Here is a 26,615-nt window from a genome sequence, read left to right as displayed (position 1 = left end):
CTACTATTCATGTTAGAATCCTACTATTCATGTTAGAATCCTACTATTAACGTTACCTACCATATTTTTGAGCCCCCCTCCTCTTAATCTTTTAATGAATGCCCTGGCATCAATTTGTTCATTAACACACACAAAACCCCACATTTAGCACATCTTGCCATTTTATTATATCCATTGCACACCTGATTACAATTCTTACCAAAACGACAAGAATCACATTTCGCTTCCTAAGTTCCAATTTCACAACTTTGATGCTGCATTGAGGTATCTACAGAGGGTTCAACATCAGTATCTAAGTGTCGTCTCTTCTGATATAGATAGTTCACGCCTGAATATGAAGACTTTGAGTTGTGATAATATGATGACCTTGATTTTTGGCACACAACACTCAGATATCTCTGCTAAAAAGACACACAAGTTAGCCTGAAACATCAGGCCTGGTGGGATCAGATTGTGGCTGTTCTAAGCATAGGTCACCAGTCTAACATTGCCAACATGATTCTGCAGTCTTAGCCATTTGAAGGCAAATAAAGTATCTGAGGAGAAATTATATGCAATACTTCGGTAGCCTGGGTGAAAAGGCTGTAAGGCACTTCTAATGTAAACAATGTGCCACATCATATGACCATGTCATCTTATATATAACGAAGCTAGCCAGAAAACTGATTCATACACACCAACACACAACTACAGCTGCATAATGATAATACAAGCAAAAACAATAACAGATAGTATATAGAGCATAAGTAACACAGAATACTAAACAGACTACTTGGAGAAAAAAACAAAATAAAATACAAATCTAAGCACAAGAAAACTATAGTAGGTAATGGATGAACAGTGGTGACGTAGAATTAGCAGTCATTCTGAAAATTTCACAATGTCAGAAGCACAACATTTCAACTTGTTACTGGTTCTACGTGTGTACATTAAGTTTCACATCATTTGAAAGTGCTTCCATCCTGAATACCACTTCAGTAATAGTATTCTACCTTAGAATACTTAATAGTTACTGCTGTGTTATATTGGTGTTAGCTTTTACCACAGTGTTGATGCCATGTGCTATTCAGTAGCCTTTACCACACACTTGTGTACTGACATCATGTGATGGTGGACAAAGAAAGAGGAAAAACAATCTCATCTGCGTATAAGTAACATATTATCCTATACTTGTGTTCTTAACCTTCTCCCTTCTGTGTGTGCATCTATTGCTTATAATATAACTCAGTAGGGAGAAGGTTATGATGGGTGACATTATTCCACATCGTCCCCTGCCACTGTCTCGTCGTACTCCAAGGCACGTTTGAGTTTCTTGCCCACAAGCTGGTAAATGTTCTCGGGCGGGAAGCCCTTGGGTTCGGCGACCTTGACCGTCAGCATGTCCATGGTCAGAGCAGTGCCTGCTGGGATACCCTGCTTTGCCACCACACTCTTCCCAAGCTGCAACACAAGCATACCTGTTAATATCCGGGGCGTTACTGTGCTACTTTTTAATGTGATGTAACATCATTATACTAAAGGAAGGTAAAATGTTTGATATCCGAAGAATGCACGGTTCTGTCTGTGCATGTAAACGTTTTGCTTTCTGAATAAAGATACATTGTATCACTCAAAGTTGTTGCCTGCTATAGTGGAAGTCAGTATGTGGAAAAAGACCTAGAAGTAGAACTGACTCAACCAACAAAAGACAAATACAGGGTACCACATAATCACCAATGACTTTTGAGAGTTTGAGACAATGATATTGACATACTTAGATATTACTAATACTAGTACTATATTTTCCTGTTTGTGGGAAAGTTGAGAACCTTACCTTGTCATGACAGGCAATCTCACATGGCCTCATGTCCTTCACAAACGACCCCATGGCCACCTCCACCACGCGAACCTTCTTCACCAGCTCCGCCAGTTCATCAAAGTCCAGCGAGGCCGCGTGGTCCGACCCCTTCCACGTCTTGTCCAGGGTGACATGACGCTCGATGACCTTTGCCCCCAGGGCAATGGCGGCGAGACTGATGGCGATCCCGCTCTCGTGCCCGGAGTAGCCGATGGGGATGTCCGGGAACTCCTTCTGGTACGTCTGCAGAACAGGTCATGGGGCAGAGGTCACAGGTCAAAGGTAACATACGGATTTGTTCTGACTTGACTTGAAGTATGTAAGATTGAAAGTACTGTGAATCCATTTATTTTAGCGGGGAGTTCATTTTGCTGTGGGAGAGGAAAGCAGGTTTTTGGGGTGTTTAAAATTTTCAGTTGAAACGATTCTATAGTATAGGATAGTTGTAAGGCTACACCAAGTAATTTTTATGGATGACGTCCGCACGCGCATAGCTTTGGTCTGTTCCCAGGAAAAAAAACAAGAAATTCCGCTGCCTGTAACTATGACCAAAGAGTTCCTTTTTAATATACTATGTTTCTGCAGGCCTGCAAAATCAATGGGATATGGAAAGAAACAGGACAGGACAACAACTGCTGCTCAACTTCAACTGATTTATTCAAATTGTTGCTGTTTTCCTGATGAATACAAGAATTGTTAGTTGTTACACTGTGTTCTCTCATCCAATTTGTGTCCTAACATGCGTTGTCGACTATCATATTTCAAATCTAGGCATCTTGTTTTTTTCGGCCCTTCTTGTTTTTTTTCCGCGCTCTCGCATTAGATTTAGGGTCTCCAAAGGACGTCATCCATAAAAATTACTTGGTGCAGCCTAATATAAAACACTTATTCACGGTGCAATGATTTGTAACAGGTCACAGCAAACCCTGACTGAAAGTCCAGTAGAGTTGTGATGAAAAAGTCAGGCCATAGGGGAAAAGTTGAAGGGACCTAGGTAACATATTGCAAGCACAGTCCCCATCAGGCTTAAAGGTTACACAAACCTGGATACACCTGAGGTGAACGTCCTCTGGGTTGAGCGGGTAGGCGCTGGTGCACTGCATGAAGAGGAAGTTGGGGTTGATGGGTTTGACTGTGTTGTAGACTTTCCTCATGGTGTCCAGTGTCTGCATTCCCGAGGAGATCAGCATAGGGCGGCCTGCAAATACACAGATGCAGACAAAACAGTCAGGCAACTTTATCTGCTACTTGCTGTGGGAAGTCGAGAAGCAAAAATGACCAACACATTGAAGGACTTTAAACACATTAACAGCACACAATAAACGCCCGCAAACATCTAAGAGTAAGAAGGCATGTTTTGACCTACTAAGTATATACATGTACTTGAACAGCCTACGGAAAAAGCACCATCTTGTAATAATACCCTACATGTGATGATAGAGGGAAGAGTATTCTACAAAACTCCTGCCTTAGGAAAGTTAGGATGTAGACCTTTTCCATAATTCCATCACTTGCTCCTCAGGGAAAATGCAGGCCTACATACCAAACATCCTAAAATCAAATCAAACTTTTTGTGTTAACATAAAGATAAACAAACAGTTGTGAAGACATTAATTATAACCCCCTCAGCACAGGTAAGAATAAGACTAAGAACCGTGATCCATGCAGCTGACCTTTCTTGGCTGTTGTCTCCAGGTAAGGCAGGTTGTTGGTGTCTCCTGAACCCACCTTGAAGAAGTGCACCTCCAGCTCATGGAGAAACTCCACTGCTGCCTGGAGCATACATTGTGTGAGGAGCAATAAACATTATAAACAAGCAAATCGCAGGCTACTTTCCACCTCAATTATACAGGCAGAGGTGATGTTGTGATGATATATTACTGTTTTTGAGGATATTCTTAAAACCATAAGGCTTTGCATATGAATCAAAATTTAAAGTTTCTTCCAACTGAGCATGTAAAATATGATATCAAGGGTATGGTAAAGTGGTTACAGAACTGAAAAAAGATTCCTTTTTTACCTCATCCATTCCTGAAGCAGCAAAAATGATGCCGATCTCTTCTGAGTATCTCTTCAGCTCCCTGTACTCATCATGGCTGAACTCTAGGTGGCGCTTGTGTTCCCCGTATGTCGCTCCCCATGAATGCTTACTGGTGTACGGTCTTGCCAGCGCTGCTTTGTTGAACTTGTGGTCAAGTTCGCTCTTCTGGAATTTGGCGCAGTCCGCTCCAGCTTCCTGGATGACGATGAAATGCAGTTATCAATATGAATCCAAGAAGGGGATGTAAAATGGAGGATTGACAAATGATCTGATATTTGCTTATTGTTTGGATATAAATGCTGAAGAATATTTGCCACCCATTTAACATAATAAGTTCAAGCAGCAACGTTACAATTGCTTGAAATTCCCAATAATCAGTTCCTATAACTTGTTATGTCTGTCTAATAACCTCCTTGGTCTGTGATGTGTAATGTAATGCCTGTCTTTGATATAATATTCAACCGTGCTGATTTAGTCATGAAAGGTTAACATAACAAGGTCGACATCAAAGGCCGCCACAATGTTTTCCACATGCCTGACTGATGTACAGGTGGATTGAATGGACAGTGCAATGAGGACTTCTAGCGGTTTGTTTACGCTCAACAACCTGTTTGGTTACGCCCTAGACAATGCCAAATGATATTAGCATAATCCCCGGTATCAAAATTCAAAAGACAATACTCGAAAAGCAAATTATAAGAAATATTGTATCCTAAATAATAACTCCGTTGCTAACGATTGTAACATTTCTTGTTGCTCATAATCCCCTTTCGACGAGACATCCAACAAGTTTTGGTCAGGTAGCAGCCGGTCACCAACATAATCTATCATCACCTTGCACTTTTTGATCATCTTCTTGGCGGTATCCAGATCTCCCTGATGGTTCTGGCCGATCTCGGCAATGATGAAGCAAGGATGATTTCCCCCGATCATCCTACCGGGTGCTAACTTAAACTCCAGAGGCATTTTTAGCTTTAGTGTTGGCAAACCGCTACAGAAAACTTGATCGTGCAAACGTGGACGCGCCTGGGGCTACCCGGAAGTGCTGCTACCCGGATATGGAAGATTCCATCAGTCCAACAGGGGATTGTGTAGTCTACAATCTAAAGGCATATCATTTAGCTAACATACCACAAATAAGTTATACGCTGCTGGTTTTGTATGATCTAAATGAGTATTGATCTCGCTTTTGAAGAAAAGCAAAAGAAGAATCATCCCCATGAACGATAAACAGTAGACTATCCTCAAGATGGCGGACGATGTCTACAGTTCTGATGAGAATGAAGAAAATTATGTGTTTTACAGGTTTGTTAGAAAGTATTAACCATGTTTACCACTCAGGATGTTATTGCTATGTTTCTTTCGATACCTACTCGAGGTTAGTGTCTCTAAATCATGTGATTGTGGCTTCTAAAATTGCCTTCGCTCATGCCCCCCCTCCTTTAGCTTTCCAACAACAGCTTTCAGAATCACCGAATGTTGTGCCTTTATATACTTCGCAGTCAGTACAAAGAGTTAGGAAACTTCGATCTAATCAGTCATCCCTCCGTTGTTACTTTATCAATTGTATATTATTATGTATCTTTGAAAAGATCCATTCATTAATAATGCTTAGAAACAGAAAACAATGGACATATGATCAGGGGAAATTTGGGCCCTATTTTCCCATGACCTACTCACATATATAACGTTAACTAGCATGTACAATGCAATGCTGTTGGTGAAGTATTCTGTGATCGACGAAAATCAAGTTTCCGAACTTCTTTTATTGAGTTTATATAGAGAAGTTATAATTTAATTGTAATTGATTTATACCTTAAGTAAGGTCTGATAGATCTAGCCGAGGCAACTCTGGTGGGAAGACATATTTACTTGTATATTATACAGTGTCTGTTGTAAGGCTTTGATAGATCTAACATCACCATCACATGAGAGCGCATACTCCGTAGCAGTTTTGTTTCAAACTGCAGTAAAATCTACAGGAAACAATTCCAGCCTTACACAAGTTACAGATGTTTGTACTCTATGAGTGCTTTTCCTAGTTCAATGGTAAGACAAAGCTGTGATGATGTTTTGTTCACAGGGATCGTGAGGAGTGGAAGGATGTGACCCCAGTCCCACAGGAGGAAGGACCTCACCCGGTGGTGCAGATAGCGTACTCCGACAGATGTAAGGACTGATCATGTTACATGAATGATAAGGATTCCAGATTTTGAACAATTATTTAGTGTCTACATGTTACTGTCTACTGTTTAAGACATATTTTTGATTCAGAAACACCCCCATTTGGTGAGTTTCATATCTATAGTCAAGATTTGACTTTCTGAGCAAGTTTTTCCCTTACATTACACATAATTAGATTCTGATTCTGGTCTGTATGTTTTTTTTTCAGTCAAAGATGTGTTTGATTACTTCCGTGCTGTCCTGAAGGCAGATGAGCGCAGTGAGCGAGCCTTCGGCCTGACCAAGGATGCCATTGGCCTAAACGCTGCCAACTACACAGTATGGTAGGCACACTTTCTTATGGTTTACATGTGATACATGTGTATTATGTTTAGACATTTTTGAATTCGAAATGGATCAAAATCATAGTGGCATTCTCATACCATACATTACACTTACAGTTTACACCTTGCATTTGACAATTCTTGAAGGATTTTTCCATACTACTTTATACCCAAGCAAGCTGTGGGGGTTGTGGCTGAATTTTAATGCTCTTCTTCCCTTGGCTTCTCCCCCAGGCACTACAGAAGACTGCTATTACAGGACCTGAAGAAGGACCTGTTGGAGGAGATGAAGTTTGTTAAAGATGTCATTGAAGACCAACCCAAGAACTACCAAGTCTGGTCAGTCAATAGATCAGATCTTCTGCTGTTGTGATGAGTTTGTGTTACTTTCAAACTGCAACTACGATTAGCTCACAACTTCCAGCTATTTTTCCTGTAGTTGTTTCTGACATTATCTTACATAGACATGCAGAATAGCAACACTACAGTAAAGTCTTGTGATAATGTATTAGATTGACAATCTTGTTTGTTTAGATATATTTTGATGGAAAGAATGGCCCCTTGCTGTTTCTTCAGGCACCACAGGCGGGTGCTAGTGGAGTGGCTGAAGGATGCCTCCAAGGAGATGAAGTTCACTGAGGAGATTCTCAACATGGATGCGAAAAACTACCACTGCTGGCAGCACAGGCAGTGGTGCATTAGGGTCAGCAGATTTGAAGATTTTTTTCTGTCATATTTCTATTCTTTCATTCTGTTGGGTGATTACGTATGCTAGTTACTCTCTGCTGTTACAGAAGAATCTGTAATTTGTGATATAATGTTTGTGTAAGGATACCACTCTATGTTTAGATATATTAGGACTTTGATCATGTAATCTGTATCATTGTTATATTTTGTCTGACCCTTACTAACTCCTTCATGACCTGAAAAAACAACACTGTAGGCTGACTTGGGCTTCTTATGAATAAACAACGGTTCAAGGAAACAAAAGGCCAGTTTACTTGTTTGTTTGTGTAGGAGTTTAACCTGTGGTATGGAGAGCTGGATTTTGTGAACAACCTTCTCTGTGAAGATCTTCGGAACAATTCAGCATGGAACCAGCGTTTCTACGTCATCAACAACTCCACTGGGTTAACTCCAGAGGTTCTGGAGATGGAGGTCAGGTAAGGACACTCTTTTTAATGGTTTTTATTTGTTTGCTTGTTTGTCTGTAAGTCGCTAATAAATCTCTCAAGTCTCACAGGGCGTTTATAGGGTTCATCAATTTGATGTTTGATTTTCTTGGCAAAATCTACCCTTTTTATGGGAAGTCACAGGGAACTTTAACGCTTAAGAGCAACAGAAGAAGTGGTGCTGTCATTATTTCCTGTTCTTTCAGTTACACACTTCAGATGATCAAGAGAGCTCCAAACAATGAGAGTGCCTGGAACTACCTGAAAGGGTAAGAACACATACAATATACACCATGTGAGAAACTCTGTTTAGCACCTGTATTTCTGTGTGTTTTATTTGTTTATTGATGCCACTGTTTTCTTAATGCTTATGATATAATGGCAGGCGTGAAGATTTTCGCTGCTCATTTCCATGCTGCTCTCTAGCTGATGTTTGTGTTGATGTTTACCTCAGGATCCTGATGGCAGCAGGTGCAGAGGTCAGCTCCTACCCAAAGCTGATGGAGACCTGTCAGGATCTGCGTGCATCAGGGGTGCACACTCCGTACCTGCTGGCCTTCCTACTGGACTGCCACGAGGAGATGTTAGAGACTGAGTCAGGGGTCAGAGAGGACAACCTAGAGAAGGCTGTGCAGGTCAGGATATAATGGTTACCTCAATGTGTGCATAGGTATCTCCACACTTCACATACATGTAATCCACTTATCTATGGAAATAACATCCATGACCTCCATACCTGAAGTAGCCCCCATAACATTAGAAACAAGAGTTCTACGACCTCATACCTTCGTCAAATGATTTTGACCTTTATGACTGACGTATTAGGAGTGTTTTTCATCAATCATCAATCATACCAGTTGACCCTCTTCACCCAAATAACATAAGTTGTCCAAACCTCCTTGTTATGACTATGAGCTTAACAAAGAAGGTTATGCTAACATTTATCATCAATTATGCAAATAAGCTTCCTCCTTATTAGCATAATTTGATTCAATGGTGTTCACATTCACACAACTTCCTAATGCCACAAGTATGAAATTGCCGTCATTTACTAGTATGGAATTATAGTAGTTTCTCATTAATTATGCTAATTAGGCCCACATTTGCATATTTCCTATCTATCAACATTCCTCTCTTCCTTAGTTACAAATGTCACATATTTGAATAGTCATATCATGGAACACAGCAGATTTTTAAAATTGCCTCATTAATTATGCGAGTTAGAATTTGATTTGCATAATTATCATCCAATCATACAAAGCATCACGTAAGCTATCTACATACCAAAAATCATGACCATCCATCAAGACCATCTCGAGTTATAGTTTTTCTCATTAATTATGTCAATGAGGTTCTCATTTGCAAAGCTGATATCTATTAATATTTCTCTCTTCCTCAGTTACATATGTCACATGTTTAAGAGTACTATCATGGAAATTGATGGATGTATAAACTTTCTTCATTAATTATGCAAATTAGATACTGATTTGCATAATAAGTATCTAATCATGTACATCAGCACTCAAGCTATGTACTTACAGAAATTTATGACCATCCACCAAGCCCTTCTTGAGTAATTCCCTTTCAAAGTCTGAAGCAAAACCTGCCCCTGCTATAGCCAACCCATAAGTCTGCTTGGAGACTACCTTACCATTATGCCTACAGCTGGCTGACAGCCAATTTGTGTAACTGACGTTTCCTGCCTTTAACATGACCCCTCAGGACCTCCTTGCCCTATCCATGACGCCTTGGAAAAACACAGCCGACACGTACACATACTTCAGCATACAATGTAACACATTTTTACACTTTTCTCGTTAATTATGCAAAACACTTCGCCCAAAATCTAATCATTTTGAGATTTCCCACATACACACCGACACACCAACTACGACAACAAACCATCCAGGCGTTCTCGACTTATTCTGTTCACTAACAGACACACAGACAAGCATCATCGAATAACCTTCTCGACGAAACCATTCGTCGACGAAGGTAATAACCTCACAACCCATGGAAGTAAGCTCCCTAATTATACTATAGCGGTGACATCCAAGCCTATGGAAACTACTGATTTCTACCGGTATATTAATCATTTCTGTCTCCTCCCCAGTTGTGTAATCAGCTCGCTCAGGAGGAAGACACAATCCGTAAAGAGTACTGGAACTACTGCAGACGATCCCTCAAGCTGAAATATGGCACTGCAGAAGGGGCAACATAGGGGGTACATGTGCTGCTGCAGTAAAAACCTGCATCTGAAATATGACACTGTAGCAGTAGGTGTAGCATAGAAAATAGTACTGCCACTAAAATAGGACAGCAGAGGGAAAGAGAACATGTAAAATATGCATGTGAATGTGCTTTGTATTAGAGGTAGTTGCTAAATGTGCAATGTTGTCATTGTTTAAGGATATCTGTACATGTTTGGTTTTTAACAGAGATAAATGTATTACAGGACATTAGATGAATCTCATTTTTTCTTTACCATGCTATGGACTACATAATTGTTTCAAACTGGTAAAATTGGCTCAAGGAGTTAGCCTTGATTGACAAGGTGTAGTGTTCATGTAGTTTAGGCATGACAACTGTTCTCCAGCACTCATTCCATAGTCACTGTTACATGTATGACAAATAAAGTAGTGAAGAATACAAGTTCTGTGTACTTAAAATTAGCTTTATTTGAAGTCCATGAGAATAAATAAGTTGTAAGAAGTCCTTGGTCTCTGTGCTTATGATAATGATAATGTCTAAGCTTTTCTTTTACCAAAGTTCCTAAATGTCTGACTACACAATTGCAGAAAATGTACTGGGTTTCTAGGGTAAAAATCCTTCCTGTGAAGGTCTTCGATGTGGCAAGAAACCTAAGATTTATGTACAGGTAAGGGGAACATTGGATCAATGGTTTCCACAAATACTGAGCAAAGGAGAAACTATTTCTTATCAAACATGGTACATGGACATTCTCACAGTATCTGCACTGCACCAAAAGTTTCTGTTCAACAACTACAATGGTTTATCTTACATCCATCTGTGTTATTCTAATCTCAACATGTAAAATAGACCAAGGAATATTTCTTGAAGATGAGTGAACATGTAGTTGTAAGCACAAGTATATGTACCTTAGTTTTCATCATGAAGTGGTATGATTTTATATGGCTAGATATTAGCAATTTGGCAAAGCTTAATCTTTTGTCAGGGGACCAGATTTCTAAAACAGTGACTATTTTGGCAGGGATGAAATTTTGGGACAAAACCAAACTCAATTATTTCTATTTTACAGTATCTTTGCTGTTTGGTTCTTCAGTAAAATTCAAGTGACACTTGTAAGGGCATTTGTACTCAAATATTGGACAACATTGTACACATATAAACTACGCACAAAAAGTTCGGAAACTTAACTTTGGTTGATCATATCTCTGTTGTTTTTATACCGATTTTGATGCATTATATATCATTATAAAGCTTGTGTGATTCCCTGTTCTATGATACCAAACTTATTGTGATTGAAAACCCACGGAACAAGTACCAGGACTAATAACGTGAGTGGGTCACGGAGAAAAAGTGCCCCAAATTCCCTGTTGGTGTCATACGCGCGCTGTGACATCCTATCGGTATGGGCGCGGATGATGATTCAATATATTGTTTCCTCAGGTTCTAATGTTATTTTTAGAACACAGACCATCCAAGATTATTTCTAGCACACAGAACATCCAAGGTTATTTTTAGCACATCGAAGATCCAATTGCACCACATAAACACCTGCGTCCTGCAACGGTATCGTCATCCACAGGCGTTATTTTTTGTTATTGTTTCACAACAAACATTGGGGTATGGGGAGGCATAACCTCCAGGGGAAAGACAAGACCTGTACCAGGAACCCTCAATGCAGAAAGATATCGTGACACAATACTTGATCCGGTGGCCATCCCTTTCCTCCATAACATGGGGCCGAATGCCTTGCTGCAAGATGATAACGCCCGCCCACACCGGGCAGGGATCATCGCCGACCATCTCCAGCATGCAGGTGTAGAGAGGATGGAGTGGCCCTCTAAGAGCCCGGACCTGAACCCCATCGAACATCTATGGGATCAGCTTGGGCGAGCTGTCCGTGCAAGAGTGACCGAGAGAACAACGCTGGCTGACCTAGGACGACTGCTGGTGGAAGAATGGGACGCTATCCCACAGTATCGCATTGCGCGACTGGTGACGAGTATGAGGAGGAGGTGCCGTGCTGTAGTGAGAGTGCGTGGCTGGGCCACCCGTTACTAAGACTCCTTGCTAACCCGTTACTAAGACACAGATTGTTGGTTTTGATAAAGAATAAACTTAGCTTTCATGAATATGTCTTGTTTATTCTTGTTGATTTTTCACAATACCCTCGTACAGAAGTCAATATCAACAGAAGAATATGTACGGAATAGCGTGTTTGACTATAGTAAGGTAATCTGGGCACTTTCTTTCTTCGACCCACTCACTTTAGCAGGCCTTATGCTCGTTTCATGAACTCGCAATCACAATAAGTTTGGTATCATGGGAAAGGAAATCAAATAAGCTTTTAAATGATATGTAATACATTGAAATCGGTAAAAAAATAACGGAAATATGATCGACCAAAGTTAAGTTTCCGAACTTTTTGTGCGTAGTTTATTTATGCTATGTAAAGTTTTGTCTGGAGAAGTGTGCAGTTGTAACAACTTGTAAAATTACAATAATGATTTTTCTATTGCACACAAAATTACTCACAAAAAGCTTTACTTAACCCTCTTCTTCCTGACTTATGTTGTAACCAATACAAATTTAATGCCTGAACACACTTGCAGCTGGGATTCAGTTAAACTTGATGTTTAATGATTAATGTTAAATGTTGGTACATGTATTTCATACAATCATATAAATCATATAAATGATATAGATTGAACAATGAGGGCAAGAATCTTAACTGACATATAATAATCAGGTAAAAGGGTATACATAAAATACTGAGGGAAATAAACAAAAAGAACAAAAATAGCACAAGTGGTAGATCTTACCTAGATTGGCCCAACTATTCCAACTAACCACTTCCTATGCATTAAACTCTTTTATCGTTGAGTTGTACTGTAATAATTATATACACAAGAAAACATGGACTTAAATAACATGACAAAAGATCACTTTTGGAGTAAGTTGGAAGGCTTGACCAGGCAGTATATGTACTAGTACTTGTACTACATACAGTATGTTGGTGCCATCATATCTTCAAAGACAATGATAGACATAAGTAAAACTTAGCCTGGTATCTGGGCATCATCATTGATCTCAGACATGGTACCACAAAACTGGTGACTTTGTATGGCCGGCCAGACTAGCTCAGACACCACAAGACAGGTTAAACTGAAAAATAGACTTCTTAAATATAAAATTCTTGTGTCTGGCTGAGACTTCGGAAGTGTTTACTTGTGCCAACACAGCAGAAGCATCAGTGTACAAAGGTGAAGGAAATACGTGTGCCATGAATTTATAGTCCTTCAGTCCCCTGAAGTGCTAATGGAGTATCTCAACAGGGTTTTTCCCACCACCCAGTTTCACTGTTTTCGGCCACTCATACCTGTCTGTCACTAGCACCTTTTATTCTACGGGTGTATCTTGTTGAGGAAATTAATATAATGTTTTGCAAAACCCAGCAATCCAGGAACTGTCGTACATTTACCAACAACATTTCGTACAAGTAGAAATGTCATCACCATATCTCACCACTGTCTGTTTCACTTAGCCGGTATAACTGCCTTTTAGAATATCTTTAACACTTTACCACACCGATTCCTGCACATCTAACTCAAACTATTAGTTAAATCTAACAAAGTTTGTACTACAGCTCCCAGTGGTATAATTTCTTTTTCATCTTTTGTTTTCTGACTAACACCAGTAAAACAGAGAGAACTGAACCAGTTGTGTGGAAAGTCCCAACCTAAAACTATCCCAGCTAAAACTACTTTTGTAGGAAGTGCTGCGAGGACGTCGCATGGTGCTTAACAAAGGCGATAGCGGCTAGCTCTTTACAAAACTCCTCCAAGACAATAGCGCCCTCTAGCAGAGTCCTGTGGTCCACGCTGGGGAAGAGAAGGGAACATTTTTAGATGTTGTTTAAGTTCTACAAAGTAGCCAGATCAAGGGAACCTTATTTTCATAGAATCACAGTGCCTCTAATAGCAGAAAATGAACAAGAAAGAAATCAATGGCCCTATAACAGTGACTGTTTTGTACATTATCCTAATACAGACAAGCTAACAGGGGAAGCTTACATTCCGTGGCAATAGATTGAATCTTTTTAGGCAACAAAGTTGTAAGTTGTGACCTACTTTTCTGCCGGTGCCATTCCCATCAGCTGCTGCCTGACCATGACCAGTTTTCTGTTGAAGTCTGGGATCCTCTGGGCTCGTAACATCAGGTCAGCTGCCACCTGGAGGAACAATGTCTTAAAGTCAGGAGACTAGAGAAACCAAAGGTCTTCAGACTAAAGTTGGTTACAATGCACCAATTATTGAATATAGTACCTGATAATTTTCAGTATACAAAAACATGTACGTTCTATACTTGCCAAGATAAGTACAAAGTTAACAGACCAAAAAGGTGAAAGATGAGCATGAGCATCAGCTAGAGAACAATGAAGAGTGATCTAATCCAACTCCAAAGGCTGAAAGGTTAGTCCATTTGTGGACAGACGAATGAACTGACTGATCTGTGGTCAGAATCAACTCATTTCTGGACAAAATTACCCTGACCCTAAGGGTGAAAGGTCAGTACTTACCCTTTTGAGAACAGAGTGCAGTGACCTGACCCCTGGGGTGAGGGGGATACAGGGGTCCAGCATGTACTCGTGCAGGTGTGGGTGGGGCAGCAGGGCCAGCTTGGACAGCACTGATGTCACCTGTAGGTTCACATCGTAGGGCTGGGGGAGGGGAACAATGTCATCACATCATACTGGTGATATCCCATTTGGTGGCAGGATGTCTGGTAAGAGTTTTAGAGTTCTAGATAATTCTAGGGACAGTAAGTGACGCGCAAAAGTTAATAGCAATTAGAAAGACTGCCAATTTTAACAAACATCATAAATCTTTTTAGACAATAAAAACAAAGTTTCACCTGGTCCAAGACTCTGGACAGCTTGTCGAATAAAACCTTGACGAGAGACCCTTCGTAGAAGTGGATGTCAGTACGACAGTTGGGCAGGGGCTTGACGACGCTCGGCCAATCCCAGTTGACGGAGCTGACACAGCACTCTCTGAACTGCAGGGGGAATGGTCACATCAGTTTTATAGGGGACGTAACAAAGACCTTAAACTTTCCAAACCAAAATTCTACTTGTGTAAGGTAAATCATTGCGTTCTGGTGGGTGCAGGGCAGACAACAGAGATTGGGACCCAAAACATCCTGGCAGACCTGTGAATCCTGTACACATACCTGTCTGTGTGCGTCCCTGAGGTACATGTCATATCCCGTCCCTTCTACTTGTGAGGAGGACTTGATCTCATCTGGAACCAGGAACAGGAAGCTACAGAAATGGGGGATCAAAAAGTGAAGTTCAGACAAATAAAAGCACCTTCCAGTAAACAGAGAGAAGTGAAGAAGTGACGTGACAATATACATGTAGTCACGTGAGCTCTTAGATATATTAACGGCAAGTTACATAAGTAGACTTACGTGTTGACGACCTTGTGAACCGGAGACCCGTCCTTGTCCTTTGTGGGGGAGTCCTTTTGTGGAGACCATTTTTCTTCATTCAACCAGTCCTCAATGTCACTAGAGCAAAAGGTGTCTAATGTTAAAGACTGAGATCATAGAAGAAAGTTTTGACTCAAGGCAGCGCTTTTGTAACTTATGATTGGTTTATCCAGGCGTCAAGGTTCATACTTTCAGAGCTGGTACAATGGTGCAGAGTAGTGCTGCGTACCTAAACGTAACATCAGGTACAGGTACCGGTACAAAGGTTAAAGGAAAGCTGCACAAAAAATTGAAAGTCCTTCTATGCTATGCTTAATATATTCCAAAGTCAAATTCTTACTTCAAGTTGATTCACATAAGTCCGTCATAGTTCTGGGATTTTCCACAGTTTGCAACTTATGCCGTGCTGACGCCTTCTCGCCTGATAATTGAATTATATGACGTCAGTGTTTCAAATTTTTCACCTGATGATTGAATTTTATGAACACTGACGTTATATAAGACAATCATCAGGTGAAAAATTTGAAACACTGACGTCATATAATTCAATTATCAGGTGAGAAGGCGTCAGCACGGCATAAGTTGAAAACTGTGGAAAATCCCAGAACTATGACGGACTTATGTGAAACAACTTGAAGTAAGAATTTGACTTTGGAATATATTAAGCATAGCATAGAAGGATTTTCAATTTTTTGTGTAGCTTTCCTTTAAGGTACAGGTCCGGACCTGTACCTGTACCCGAACAATTTGACAAATTAACATGTGTTTTTCTTAACATCTTCAATAATGACAGAAACATAAATAAACTGTTTTCAACTTGTCAGTATCTTTATTCAAAAAACATACTAGGTTTCCTACCGCCAAACTCCCTTGGCCTTGGGGTTCGCGGAAAAAGCTGGCCCTGTCTACCTGGCCTGTCTACCCTGGCTATCTACCTTTTTTAGGCCCCAAGGGTATGCATGGGGGTTTGGCCTTTAATGGAATTTCTTTGACGAAAAACTGGGTCATTGCAATTCCAGATGTGTGTGAGCTGTATGGAAGACAACGCCTATTGTTGATGGGATGGGGGTGGGTGGGGGTTGGGTGAAGCTGTAAAGTGCAAGCAATTCCACCTAGACTGGAAAAAAAGTTCCAAGTACATGTATACAATAAAATGTACCTGAAATGTTAAACAAAATTGAAGTGGAAGGTAATACAAGGAAACAAAGAAACTGGTGGGATGAGCCAGACAACAGTAGGACCTTTGTTAGTCACAACAAGGAGGTTATAGATATAACCTCCTTGGTCACAACAGCTAAATTCATAACAGATGTCTGACACTCCTGGGGGTTACTGTAGTTGATACTGAGCAAATAGCAAAGGCGGATAAAAGAAGTTTCCATGTATGGTGCTGGCTTGTTTAACTTTAAACGCTTAGTTTTATGAGGTTTTCTTTTTTCAATCTTAATATAGCTGCTGTTCTGGCAAACAAAGGTCCTATCATTGCCTGGCCCATTCTATCAGTTTTCTTTGTTGATCCTGTACCCTATCACACCCCTACTATCTAGTCTAAAAATCCTGGTACATTTCATTGTATACTTAAATGTTTGTTTATAAATAATAGATTTAATGATTTTCTTCCAGTGTTGGTGGAGTTGCTCATAGCTGCCCATTTCCCCCAACAGCACAAGTAGCTTTTTTGTTGTCTTCTATTCAGCCCACCCACAGCTGAGATTGCCACTGACCCAGTTTTTCCTCAAGAAAATTCAATCAGATGCAAAACCCCCATGCATGCCCTTGGGGTCCAAAAAGGGTAGATAGCCAGGGTAGACAGGCCAGGTAGACAGGGCCAGCTTTTTCCGCAAACCCCTTGGCCTTGCTATCAAAACTCCCGGCCTGCCTGAATGATCTGTTGCATATTAGTTACGCTGTTCCAAGGTGTCACTTTGGTCACATTTGGTGTTGCATGAGGCAATGGGGTCAGGACATCAGTCACAAAATAAGCACATACTTGGTGTAAATTTATATTGGTACAGTACCGGTACTTCATGATCCGGTATTGTACCTAATCAGTTTTTACGGTACAGTACCGGTACTTCATGATCCAGTATCGTACCTAATCAGTTTTTACGGTACAGTACCGGTACACAGTACGCAGCACTAGTGCAGAGGTCAAAGCTGAATGACTTTGGATCAGAATAAATCATATGCAAAATAGTGCTTGTGGCCTTATTATGTGTCTCTAGGAAGAAGGCCCTTCTTCCTAGAGACACACGGATAAGTAAGTAAGTAAAATAGTGCTACTGGGGTAGGTCAATGGTCAATGGTGAAAGGGCACCATCTCCAGAGAATTACTTGGGTACACTGAAATAAAATAATGACATTGACATGAAAAACAAAGAGGTGCAGAAGTATGAAGGTGACAGATGAGATGCATGGTGCGTGTGACAGGTAAGCCTTACCTCCAGAATCTCCATGATAAATGAGGGATTTACATGGAAGGAAGCATGAATCCAGGTCACAAAAGGTCACAGAAGGTAAAACTGGTATGGCTGAGCAAATTTGTAACTACACGCTCTCTACACACACTTTGTAACTGAGCAATATACGGTGGCTTCAAGCACCTTTCATTCTGCAGGTGATCATAACCATATCATTTACTAACATAAGCAAACTAACCATGGAAATTCTTACATAAGCAATAACGAGGAAAACATTCAGGAAAATTTGTGAGATAATTTGAGGATTCAGAATGTTGATTACTATAATACTTACTCATCCTTAGGTGTGGTGGGTGGGGTTGGTGTTACGGGAGTTGGCGTTGTCGGAGGTGATGTAGACAGTCCATTTGCTACATGTTCCTGGTCGTCATGACTATTAGATTGATTGGCATCTTGGTTGTCCTGTTGATTGGTTTCACTAACATCTTGACTTCCTGGGTTACCACTGTGACTAACAGTATCAGAACTTTGATTGACATTTAGCCCTTCGTGGTTAACAGAGTCACTAGCAGGCTCTTGGTTTTCAGGGTTGCCGTCTTTACTGCCATTGAGGCTGTTGTCATGGCTACCAGGTTGACTGACGTCTTCTTTCCTGATGTCGTAGTACCCTCTCTCCTCCAGGTTTGCCAGGATTACACTGTGCGTAACATGTTCATGGGGCTTCTGTAGTAGGACTTCAAACAGCCTGAGGGACACCAGGCTCAACTGGAACATAGGACAGTGATAATTCATACATTCAATAGTGACAGTTAACATAAGCCTAACTGCAATAAAGTAAGTCAACTGCAATAATGCAGTATTTCTACAATAGGATGTCAAACAGCTCAAGGAACACCATGCTCAGATGGAGCTCAGTACAGTGACAAATAATACTTTTAGATACTCAAGGCACCCTTAAAGAAACAAGAAGAAAAAGTGTGTCTCACCTCATCAGACAAATGATCACACCTCTCGATGACGCGGTGTCTCAGTTTGTGTCTCCTGGCTGCGTCTCCTGGCATCTCCATATCCCGGCACTCTCCAAGGCAAAACATAACCAGCTCTGTGGGATTAGCAAACAAATAAACAAAGCACTCCATCATCAAACATGGATGAAACCTTCTCAATAAAAAGATCTTTTCAACATGTAGGATAGATTACAGCATAGGGAAACCTACAGGCATGTTTGTCACTTGCTACAGTATCCTTACCATGCAGCAGATGCTCTGAGGTCACCATTTTCAAACACTGGGTCAGCAGAGCTGTTGCTGTGAGTGCCCCGACCTCTGACCTGCAAGGGATCATGTGGAGAACTTCAATCAACTTAAATGAAGTGCATGGCAGGTGAGATTCTAACTGGAGCTGAAATAGGGTCAGTCAAAAATGTAACTATAACGTACATTATGAATATTTGGCATTCAAAATTTACTAAAGCAACATACATTAATTTTGTATCTAACCAAAATCAACTCAGAACTTAAATCCTATAAGTTGCTCTTTGTTCCAGAGAACTTTGTGCACTTTCTTGCCATCCATGCTGGAATTTAAATTTTTTAAAGAATGCAGTCGTAGAGTCGTAAAACACTGTGTTATATCTTTATCATACAAAACCATTGCCACAGATATTCCCAAGCCTTACTCCCCTCATGCCTCAAAACACAAGGTGGACTTACGCCTGCATGACCTGAGGCTCAAACACTGGAACGAAGAATCTCTCTTTAACAGCAAAGGCCAGAGCAGCACCTATGGTCTGCGAATAAAAACATGGAAATTTGTCTATCAGAAAAACTCGAGATTCAAAGCGCATACTTGTTGTACTGGCAGCATGATTCTTCAACATTTGAATATAAGTATCAGTTTTACAGTTCTAAACCTTTCTGCAATTACACTTAGCACCATGCAACATTAGCTACTGGAGTCTACAATACAGGTGGACTAACTCATCAACACAATGATATTTAATGCCCCAAACTCCATTGTAGACTCTGGTAATAAAAAGAATAAGCCTTACTTTGTGTGATTCTTTGATCAGCTGATCACAGTAGTCCAGCCATGACAGGAAGGATGTTAGTTGTCGTTTTCCCGGGAACTGGTTAGCATCATCTTTGTCACTAAAATCTAACCTGTAATAGAAGTACAGTCAACACTTAGCCTATAATCAATACTGACAAAACCTAACAGTTTGCTACTTTATCTATGTACCTGTTTAGTTATTAACATCTACAGCTTTTCTAAGACACATTAGCCGTAATATCAAAAAGGAAAATGTTGACTGTTACAATTGTAGCCTGTCATAACAAGTAATCACAAAAACAGTCATTTTTGCATCTTATGGCATACAATAGCCTACAAGTATGGAAATGTATTTCACGTGGCTAAAAATGTTTAGTTACCCCCATTTGGCCTCCACAGACTCTATATCAATTGGCTCCATGGTGGCAGGCAGAGCTCTGTGGAGTAGGCTCAGTCTGTCTGTCAGCACTTCACACAGCCGCGTGTGTTTCACCGCACAGTCTGCGGCCGCCTGCTCCGGGAGGCTGACCAATAGCATCAGACCTTCGCACGATTTCACTGCTATTCTGCTATCCTGGAAATGGGCAGTATCTTTTGTGAACATGTGTAAACTTGTCTAGGGGCAAAATAGGCAACAACTCAACACTCTTAACATTTTTTGTAAAGGATCCACAATTCAAATCAACCAATGCGGACACACTGACAGAAAAGGGCTGTCTTCAGCTTTATTTTTTTGCATGTTTGTGAGCCTATGTTGTTGATTTTCTTTGCTAAATCTGTCATTTTAGACTTATGAAAATACATTACAAGTTTAAATTTTTTGGTATGTAGAGTGAAATTTTTGTCGGTTCCAATAAGCAAGTTTCCATCCCGGGATGGAGAGATGGTTCATGTAGACACCTCTGACAATGATATAGGAAATTTTGATCCATCACAGCCAGCAACAGATACTATTTTAGGAGATAGGTAGCTGCCCATTGGCTGATTTCAAACGTCCGTCAGTCATTGTAAACTGTGTGTTATAAACACCAAGACTTACTGGACTCTGTGTCAGACTAAGTAAGGAGTCGATGATGTTGTATTCTGGACACCCCTCACTGCCTGTTGACGAATCAGAGCCCTTACTGGGTGATGATGATGGTGTGCTTTCACTTTTGGGCGGGGCCTGTTGCCATAGAAAAAAAAAATTTACACAAGGGTTGAACCTCCATTATCCATCATTGAACGGAATACCAAAACAAGTCTGTGGCATATATGACCATAAGATTAGATCAGCTATATATCAGAGCTATTCATAACTTTTCATGAGACCATTTTGGTGAAACTGCAGGCATAATGCCTGTTCAACCCTCTACTTTTCTGGTACATTTGTATTGTGTTTAGATAGGCATGCTAAGAAGATATTGGGGGAGAAGGAATTGGGGCTACAAGTTTTTCTCAAGGTCATGCAAGATCTTCAAGAACGTTGGCAGAAGAACAGATAGAGTGAGACACATGCCACACCATGCATTGAGAAATTGAGCTTCATGCAAAGGAACAGAGTAGTGGTGATACTGATAGTCCATGCAGTCAACAACCTTCCCTTAAAATTGTGTTGACCAAGCACCCCTGTCATTTAAAATGGACCTGTCCAGAGACAGGCATTTAATTGAACATTGGTAGATATGACTCCCTGAATGGGCGGTACTAGGGGTGATTCTTCAATTATAAAGGAAGGTTGGTATGTTGAGGGCTTACCTCACTATTGTACTTGGTAAGTTCCACACCCTACCACCAAACAGCCATGAATAGAAACAGTTATCAATCACCAAGCAGGAAAGTACGACTGAAAAACCACAACACACTTCCAGCATTGCAAAGACGCTACAAGCAGTGACTGAGTGAGGGCAAACAATAGATACAATTGACATGCATATGTGCTTGCAGAGAGGTGACAGACAGAAGGAAAGACTATTAGAATCTGTGACACTTAGAAGCGCCCACAGACCAAAAGAAAAACGTAAGCACGCTGTAGGCATGAATAAGCAGAGAAGAAGTTTAGATTCTAACTTGATTAGGAGCTCCAGCTCATCAGAGCCATCTGGTCAGTTTGAATGTTCTATTTCTATCGTTTCTTAGCAAGCTAGAACAAGGCTACAAATGTCATGACCTCTGACCCTTGACTTACAGATCTGGTACGAGCCCACCAGTCTCTCTGGTAAAAAGGAAGGAAGGAGAGAAGAACAGGAGGGAGATAGAACAGGAAAATAAACAGATGGTAAGGATTGGATATGGACAAGAAAACCAAACACATCAAGATTGAAAAAAATTTATTCAAACTGAAAACAAGAAGAAATTGATCAAAGGCTTCACTCATAACATCTCTATGCTTGTACTGTTCAATAACTGAGTAAACACAAACTTGAAACCACATTTTGCTGGGATTGAACTTTTGGCCAGAAAAACAACCAAATATAAACATGGTTAACTGTACAATGCAACTGACCAAATTAACTTTTAGCTTTCTATGTGTGTCAAAAACTTCAAGGTTTTATCAAGTCCTGGGAGTTCAGAAAACTGATACTGATAGTTAACTTGGACATAGATGTACAGATAACAGTAATAAAAAAACAATACCTCCATTTTTCATGGAGTTTACCTAAACCTTCAAGTTATATGCATCAATGCAAAAGATCAGTTAACTTAATATTACCTAGTCCAGCTAGAATGAATTCACGACATAAAATAGTCATGGTGTAAAAGAAGAAATCACACCTGTAGGAAGAAGTTGACTAGGTACGGGTTGTCCTTCAGCTTGGCACACAATGTGCATAAAAACTGGATTTCCTCATTTTCTGTTGGAGCCGCCTGCACTTCACCACACACACGGATCAGCCTCTGGATGGAGGGAAACAAAATTGAAAAACACACATTTTAGTAACATTACACCGTTTAGCTCTTTTGTAAAATCATACATGCTTTTTACTTTTATGACCACATAGCAGTGAAATCATCCTTTCCCCAACTCAAGTTTTACGTCTCGGGGATATTTTGAGACCTGTAATCAGAAGTACTGTATCTATATACGACAATGAACACATTCACTGTCCCCTCCCCTGTAACCCAGTACATTTGTAAGTTAGAGCTCACGTGGACTGGTCTGTGCACATTGACATGCGGCAGGATTGGCTGCTGGATTTTCCCCAGAAGTTTTGTGAAGAACACCAAAACCTCCTGCTTCATTCCAGGTGGGCACTGTGTAAGAGAAACACTGGATTTACAGTACCTGCTTCAGAGTCACAAACAATTAGCAAAAGACAGGTTTGAAAAAAGCTAGAGGTGATAAAAAATCTCTGAATGTCAAACTAGTCTAACAGCATATTATTACCATGTGATCATTTCAAGTTACAGTCAATGGAAGGATTTTACAGCATTCCCCTTCTTTAATTAAAGCAAGAAGGCTAACCATGTTTAAAGCAAGATTGGCTACTGAGACTTGTAAAAGAAGAGGAATAGAGACAGTTTCAAAATACTCACATCTGCCCTGCCCAGAGTGTGTAAGGTCTCCAGGAGTTTATGCTGCATGAGATACTCCATGCACGGCCCTGCCTCCCCACGCTCCTCCTCCTCCTGGATCAGGATCTCTAACATCTGCTCCAGGTGAGACGGGATGTTGGTCTGGTCCACAGGCCGCTTGTCATCTGGGGGGAAGGGTCACAAATCATCACATTCCAACTACTGTGCTTTAAGAACATAGCAAGTGAATTTTATCGATCACATCCTCTGCATACTCCACATAGTCATCTCATGCCCAGGCCAGAAAAAGCAAGATGGGAAAAGCAAGATGCCTAAATAGCTAATTTAGATTTTCAACATAGAGACTATAAACGTTGTAACAAGAATTGAAGCTACAAAACATGGTATCACAGCCACCAAATCGTTTACTCTGCTATTCCAGAAGTGCAGAAAGGGATACACACATGTACTAGTGTGATAGCCTTAGTATCACTACAACAACACTCAAGGTTATCACACTTTTGTCACTTCCACAGCTAAAGTCAATGCTTTTCTTCTATAAGTACACTCAAGGCTACTACAACTACCGAAATACTGTCACTTCACAAGTTACGCCAAGGGCTACCACACAACATAATTTTACATTTTCGGTATTTTATTGTCATGTTGACCATCACTGGAGTGGAACAGAATTTCTTTCTTCTGACATGAGGCAAAAAGTAATGCATGCACTGATGTCATCAATAAAGTTTACTTGCTGTGGCCTAAGTATGGCTAGGGTGTAAGAGGGGATTGTATATTTGATCTATTTGCAGGCCACTTCTCATCTGGGGCAAAGGTCAAGTACATATGCCTGGTAGTAACCTGATACCCAACAGCCGAGTTAAAGCACAGGAGGATATGACTCACTGTCTTGTCATGTGGTTTCAATTTGATTATATGTCAAAATCACAACATCAGCAATAACAAATAAAAATAAACTAACAGTCAGCAGGACGCAACCACTGAACATTAATGGCACAATAGATATATCTACTACTACTGGGGACAAAAACATAATAGGTCATAACATACCTGTCTCGGTTGGTGATTACTACAGTCTACCCACATGTTTCCTTTATTGTCTATACGAAAGTTACTGATTACTGCCTGTATCAAGTCTGTATGTTGTATTGTCTCTGGATTGCTGCCTGTACTTACCTGTATTGTCTATGTAATACTTGGTGATGGATTTCCAGTGGTAGACAAAATCCTCCTGTAGGGGGAGGTTTGGTGCCAGCTGAAACACACCGAAACAGTTCAAACTGAATCATATTTACATTACTGAAGGACTTTTTTTTAAACAAAAATTTGGTCTTGTTGTTACCCAGCAGCAGCAGCATGATTGCTGGATTAGTAGTGCTAGAAGATCTGTAAAGATCACAGCTTTAATGTGAAAATTCAAGCACATAAGGATTCAAGGAAACATCATGCTTAACTGCCTGCAAAATATTCCAGATACAAACTTCACTGCCAGCATAAATAGCATTTGAGCTGCACATTTTCAAGTTTCAACATTTGTCAGTCTGAGGTGCATGAACACATAGTGATACATGTACAAAAATTAATTTTGTCAATTATATAACAATCTACACTCTACTATTAGGGCTTTACAAACCTAACAAAATATTTTGTCAGCAAAGATTTGGATGTTGCTAACTCAGTGGAATTTTAAAAAAGATGCTGATATTAACAATTTTCAGAACAAAAACGCTACTAAAAGCTACTAACTGTTATGCAAACTGCTGTTGTGTGAAAGGTCACATGAGGGTTGCAAACATTCAGATAAAAGGATAGAAGAACAATTGGCACACAGGGTAACAATAGATGACGGATAATACAATGCTAAACTTTCTTCCAACACTAAGGTATTCACAGATTGAAATCCGTGAATACCTTAGTGTTGGAAGAAAGTTTAGCATTGTATTATAATTACTACCAACAGAGATGAGCTTTCATTATAATAGATGACAGAATTATAATGTGTGAACAAGTTGCCGTGAACTATTCTGGTTGATGTAAATAAATAACAAGATGCTGGAAGTGATGCAACAAATACTATCAACTGTTTTGTGTTAGAAACTCTGCACACGAAAGGCAAGCATAAAATGAAAGCAATAGAAATAGGTTCGTCTCTTGAATGCTCTAATTTGGGATCAATTTCATCATCAAGTGAGGTTTAATTTCAGAATGATTGATGGTGAAGGAAACAAGATTGTACCACATACACGAGGTTCCAGTTCACCACTCCAGTTGTCAATCTAAGCAAATACATTGTATATAGTTTTAAAAATACATTTGTATTGTTTAGAAAAAGACGTGACTCTCTGGTATGCTATAGTATTTAATATGATACCATTATTGGACAAGCAATTTGTATATAAAAACTTATATACATTTTTTTTACATGCCATTGTTACTTTCTAAGAACTCAAAGAAAAGTAAAGAAGTGTTAATTATGACTTGATGAAAGACGGGATAGCAGTGACTGTGTCGGCCTTACATCTACGCATGATCTTTTACCTCGAAAGATGATAAACTCGTAAGGCCCTCCCACTCAAAGTAGACAAAACCACAAATTATTACTATTAGAATTGAAAGTTTTTATACGACAAAATGACAACATTACACATTCAACAAAATGGCATGGTGACTATAATGGCATGTTGGGCTGCCTAGTGCAGATTATAGCTGTGAAATGAATGTTTAACCCACGCCAAGAAGTCAAAGTAAGCAGAAGTCAATAATATAGAACAGACAGACGTTCGATGCACCCGTCCCCCAGATGCGCTTCGGCACACTCACCGCTTCCACTGCATGTTGTAAGATCGATGCAAATTTGTTGAACATTTTTGGGACCCTTCGACGTTGTTTAGCCCCTCCGCTGCCCTGTCCCCCCGCCTGAGCCACCGTGGCGACTTCTACGGGCAATAAAAACAACAAATTCCAGGCGGCTGCTTGCCCCGTTGGAGTGTTGGAAAGTTGGCAGCCCGGAAATACGCAACCTACTCCTTCCCACTATGCACTGCGATATTGACCTTTGACACAGACATGTGCTCTTCAAAATAAAGCTGGATTTTGGTCAAATGTCACCCATATCAGCAAGATAGCTGGAAAATACAGCTCAGAAATAAGACATGATGATATCAAGAACAACTTCAGTTTACTTATTGGCTGTGTAGATTTCTATAAAGTAGGTATATTCTTGCTAAATAACATCAGAAATCAAAGTTAGTCAACTTAGTGTCAGATCATGCTACTCTTATGATGGTTGTCCAGTCAAATAGAAAGTTTACACAAATGATATATTTTGAAACATTTGCAAATAATACACAATCTATCAATATAGTA

General features: G+C 40.2%; 3 protein-coding genes across 9 annotated transcripts; 1 reads left to right on the top strand and 2 right to left on the bottom strand.

Annotated features, from left to right (window-relative positions):
- Positions 1-143: 143 nt before the first annotated feature.
- LOC136430717 (sialic acid synthase-like) lies at positions 144-4,945 on the bottom strand. The gene is made up of 6 exons (XM_066421548.1): positions 4,713-4,945; positions 3,858-4,073; positions 3,511-3,610; positions 2,881-3,035; positions 1,814-2,080; positions 144-1,440 (listed from the first exon to the last, which is right to left on the bottom strand). The coding sequence occupies exons 1-6, from the start codon at positions 4,842-4,844 to the stop codon at positions 1,255-1,257; spliced, it is 1,056 nt and encodes a 351-aa protein (XP_066277645.1). The 5' UTR covers positions 4,845-4,945; the 3' UTR covers positions 144-1,254.
- A 104-nt stretch (positions 4,946-5,049) lies between these two features.
- On the top strand, positions 5,050-10,269 carry LOC136430719 (protein farnesyltransferase/geranylgeranyltransferase type-1 subunit alpha-like). Of its 3 annotated transcripts, none has more exons than XM_066421551.1 (9): positions 5,050-5,183; positions 5,962-6,047; positions 6,271-6,385; positions 6,620-6,724; positions 6,962-7,088; positions 7,403-7,548; positions 7,764-7,826; positions 8,012-8,192; positions 9,671-10,269. In XM_066421551.1, exons 1-9 carry the CDS (start codon positions 5,128-5,130, stop codon positions 9,776-9,778), a joined length of 987 nt encoding a protein of 328 aa, XP_066277648.1. In that variant the 5' UTR covers positions 5,050-5,127; the 3' UTR covers positions 9,779-10,269. The 3 variants fall into 3 exon arrangements, with proteins under 3 accessions (XP_066277648.1, XP_066277649.1, XP_066277647.1); XM_066421550.1 differs by having other exon boundaries at positions 5,123-5,256; XM_066421552.1 differs by lacking the exon at positions 7,764-7,826 and having other exon boundaries at positions 5,068-5,256.
- Positions 10,270-12,723: 2,454 nt separating this feature from the next.
- Positions 12,724-26,279, bottom strand: LOC136430712 (FHF complex subunit HOOK interacting protein 2A-like). 5 transcript variants are annotated; one of them, XM_066421531.1, is made up of 21 exons: positions 26,070-26,279; positions 25,493-25,525; positions 24,426-24,504; positions 23,247-23,410; positions 22,860-22,964; positions 22,485-22,607; positions 21,898-21,924; positions 21,468-21,497; positions 20,770-20,895; positions 20,111-20,304; positions 19,729-19,840; positions 19,391-19,467; positions 18,929-19,008; positions 18,665-18,780; positions 18,013-18,443; positions 15,238-15,336; positions 14,998-15,088; positions 14,680-14,823; positions 14,345-14,485; positions 13,896-13,996; positions 12,724-13,646 (listed from the first exon to the last, which is right to left on the bottom strand). In XM_066421531.1, exons 1-21 carry the CDS (start codon positions 26,112-26,114, stop codon positions 13,526-13,528), a joined length of 2,439 nt encoding a protein of 812 aa, XP_066277628.1. In that variant the 5' UTR covers positions 26,115-26,279; the 3' UTR covers positions 12,724-13,525. The 5 variants fall into 5 exon arrangements, with proteins under 5 accessions (XP_066277628.1, XP_066277630.1, XP_066277629.1 ...); XM_066421533.1 differs by lacking the exon at positions 21,468-21,497; XM_066421532.1 differs by lacking the exon at positions 21,898-21,924.
- Between the last annotated feature and the right edge of the window lie 336 nt (positions 26,280-26,615).

This window comes from Branchiostoma lanceolatum, chromosome 3, assembly GCF_035083965.1.
Source record: "Branchiostoma lanceolatum isolate klBraLanc5 chromosome 3, klBraLanc5.hap2, whole genome shotgun sequence".
In the NCBI taxonomy this organism is placed as follows: Eukaryota; Metazoa; Chordata; class Leptocardii; order Amphioxiformes; family Branchiostomatidae; genus Branchiostoma; species Branchiostoma lanceolatum.
The sequence above is the reverse complement of the archived record's forward strand: the minus strand, read 5'-3'. Positions and strand labels throughout refer to the sequence as shown.

What these genes read in the sequence shown, in the direction of transcription:
- LOC136430717 (XM_066421548.1), bottom strand. Translation starts at nt 4,844, where the DNA reads ATGCCTCTGGAGTTTAAGTTAGCACCCGGTAGGATGATCGGGGGAAAT. An exon ending in CTGCTTCAGGAATGGATGAG is followed by an intron (nt 3,611 to 3,857) that starts GTAAAAAAGGAA and finishes TGTATGCTCCAG; the next exon opens with GCAGCAGTGGAGTTTCTCCA. An exon ending in GGAGACAACAGCCAAGAAAG is followed by an intron (nt 3,036 to 3,510) that starts GTCAGCTGCATG and finishes GTGTATTTGCAG; the next exon opens with GCCGCCCTATGCTGATCTCC.
- LOC136430719 (XM_066421550.1), top strand. Translation starts at nt 5,138, where the DNA reads ATGTCTACAGTTCTGATGAGAATGAAGAAAATTATGTGTTTTACAGGT. An exon ending in GCTGCCAACTACACAGTATG is followed by an intron (nt 6,386 to 6,619) that starts GTAGGCACACTT and finishes CTTCTCCCCCAG; the next exon opens with GCACTACAGAAGACTGCTAT. An exon ending in ACAGGCAGTGGTGCATTAGG is followed by an intron (nt 7,089 to 7,402) that starts GTCAGCAGATTT and finishes TTGTTTGTGTAG; the next exon opens with GAGTTTAACCTGTGGTATGG.
- LOC136430712 (XM_066421531.1), bottom strand. Translation starts at nt 26,114, where the DNA reads ATGTTCAACAAATTTGCATCGATCTTACAACATGCAGTGGAAGCG. An exon ending in GAGCCTCAGGTCATGCAGGC is followed by an intron (nt 19,009 to 19,390) that starts GTAAGTCCACCT and finishes GATCCCTTGCAG; the next exon opens with GTCAGAGGTCGGGGCACTCA. An exon ending in TCAGGGACGCACACAGACAG is followed by an intron (nt 14,824 to 14,997) that starts GTATGTGTACAG and finishes TTCCCCCTGCAG; the next exon opens with TTCAGAGAGTGCTGTGTCAG.